Source organism: Sorex fumeus, unplaced genomic scaffold (genome assembly GCF_029834395.1).
Source record: "Sorex fumeus unplaced genomic scaffold, SorFum_2.1 ptg000086l, whole genome shotgun sequence".
Lineage (NCBI taxonomy): Eukaryota > Metazoa > Chordata > Mammalia > Eulipotyphla > Soricidae > Sorex > Sorex fumeus.
The window spans coordinates 5066400-5068026 of NW_026606143.1; the positions used below are offsets into that span (position 1 = coordinate 5066400).

Genomic DNA, 1627 nt, shown 5'->3' on the forward strand with positions numbered 1-1627 from the left:
CAACTTAAAGAGCATCTGAGATTCTCATAATATAAACTACCCTTTTGTTGGTTTGTTGGGTTTTTAAAGCTTTGGGTACAATTTATGACTTTTGAAAGTTGTACTGAGTAAATACCGTTCAAGTTCATCGTTTTAATTTCCCAACAGGTAAAGCACTGGAGTGGATGATATCTCTGGCATTAAGACTTACTTTTGCACTCGTTGTTTAAGAAGTTCCCTTGGCTCCTAAATTTCGCTTACAGAGCTAGAATACCAACACCGAAAACCAGTTCATCTGTTCAACATCTGTTTCTACTTTGGAGTACAGCTGTGTGACATAGCAAAATTCCTATCTACTGAACATAGATATATCTCAGGCAAACAAAAAACCACTCCAGACCCAAATACAGATCAAAAACCTACATGGACTGAAAAATGGTAAATTTTTTTCTCATCTTCCGAAAAGAAACACGGTGTTTGGGCCCATAGAGTAATCAACATTACAGAATAAATCTGTTGCCAATCACAATTTTTGACCTGGTATAAAGAAAATTCTTCTGGTAACCTCACATGGCGCAGTTTCTAGGATTTGAAGTTTTCAGAAGAGGACCGTTGAAGAGGCTTCCAGCTCAGCAGACACACTGATGAAAGGCTGGTCAAAAAGGCAGGTTTGCAGGCTCTGGGTAACGCATATTAACAAACTCAAGAGGCCAAAGGAGAGATTTTCACGATGGGTCTCTCACGGCTCACTGGTTTTGGGCCAGTTTTCCATAGCCGCCTTTCCTGGCATCATAGTCCTGCTGGTACTCATCTCGTACCTGGCCCCCAGACCGCCCACGGCTGTACTGTCTGCCCTCCTTAAAGCCCGCGTCCCAGTCTGTGCGAATTATCCGGTCATCCAGTAGAGTTCCGTTTATGTACCGCATGACATTTTCTGCATCTGCTCTTGAGTAGTATTCCACAAAGCAGAACCCACATGCAGTTTTCTTCATTTTATCCAGGCCCATAATGATTTTCTTTATGTCTCCACTTTTGCTGAAGAGTTCATTGATTTGTTCTTCAGTTGTATAAAAGGAAAGGTTTCCAACATACAATGTACAGCTCTTCTTCAGTACTTTTTCCTGTTCTTCATTGTCACCCTGGAAGTGCTGGTCCCGGTACTGGCTCAGCTCCACGTAGGAATCGCTGCTCAGCGTCTTCAGGAGACCCCCAGACATCGTGCCGAGCCCGGGGGCGACGCAGCCACTCGGAGCCCCGCGCCAGCAGTAATTATTTTAATGAAGATAACAGTATGGTTACAGGGCTGGAGGGATAGCACAGCCGTAGGGTGTTTGCCTTGCATGCAGCCAACATGGCCGACCCAAGTTCGATTCCTCCGCCCCTCTCGGAGAGCCCAGCAAGCTACCGAGAGTATCTTGCCCGCAGGGCAGAGCCTGGCAATCTACCCGTGATGTATTTGATATGCCAAACACAGTAACAACAAAGTCTCCAATGGAGACATTACTGGGCCCGCTCGAGCAAATCGATGAACAACGGGAGGACAGTGACAGTGACAACAGTATGGTATCTCACAAGAGTAGAAGAAAAGATCAATTAACATAATATGTGATATTATAGATGAGAATATATACTAGGAAGATAACTAAGT

General features: G+C 44.4%; 1 protein-coding gene across 1 annotated transcript; it reads right to left on the reverse strand.

The window, feature by feature from the left end:
• Positions 1-723: 723 nt before the first annotated feature.
• Positions 724-1222, reverse strand: LOC130039355 (nuclear cap-binding protein subunit 2-like). Its single transcript, XM_056131235.1, has one exon. It carries the CDS (start codon positions 1194-1196, stop codon positions 726-728), a length of 471 nt encoding a protein of 156 aa, XP_055987210.1. The 5' UTR covers positions 1197-1222; the 3' UTR covers positions 724-725.
• Between the last annotated feature and the right edge of the window lie 405 nt (positions 1223-1627).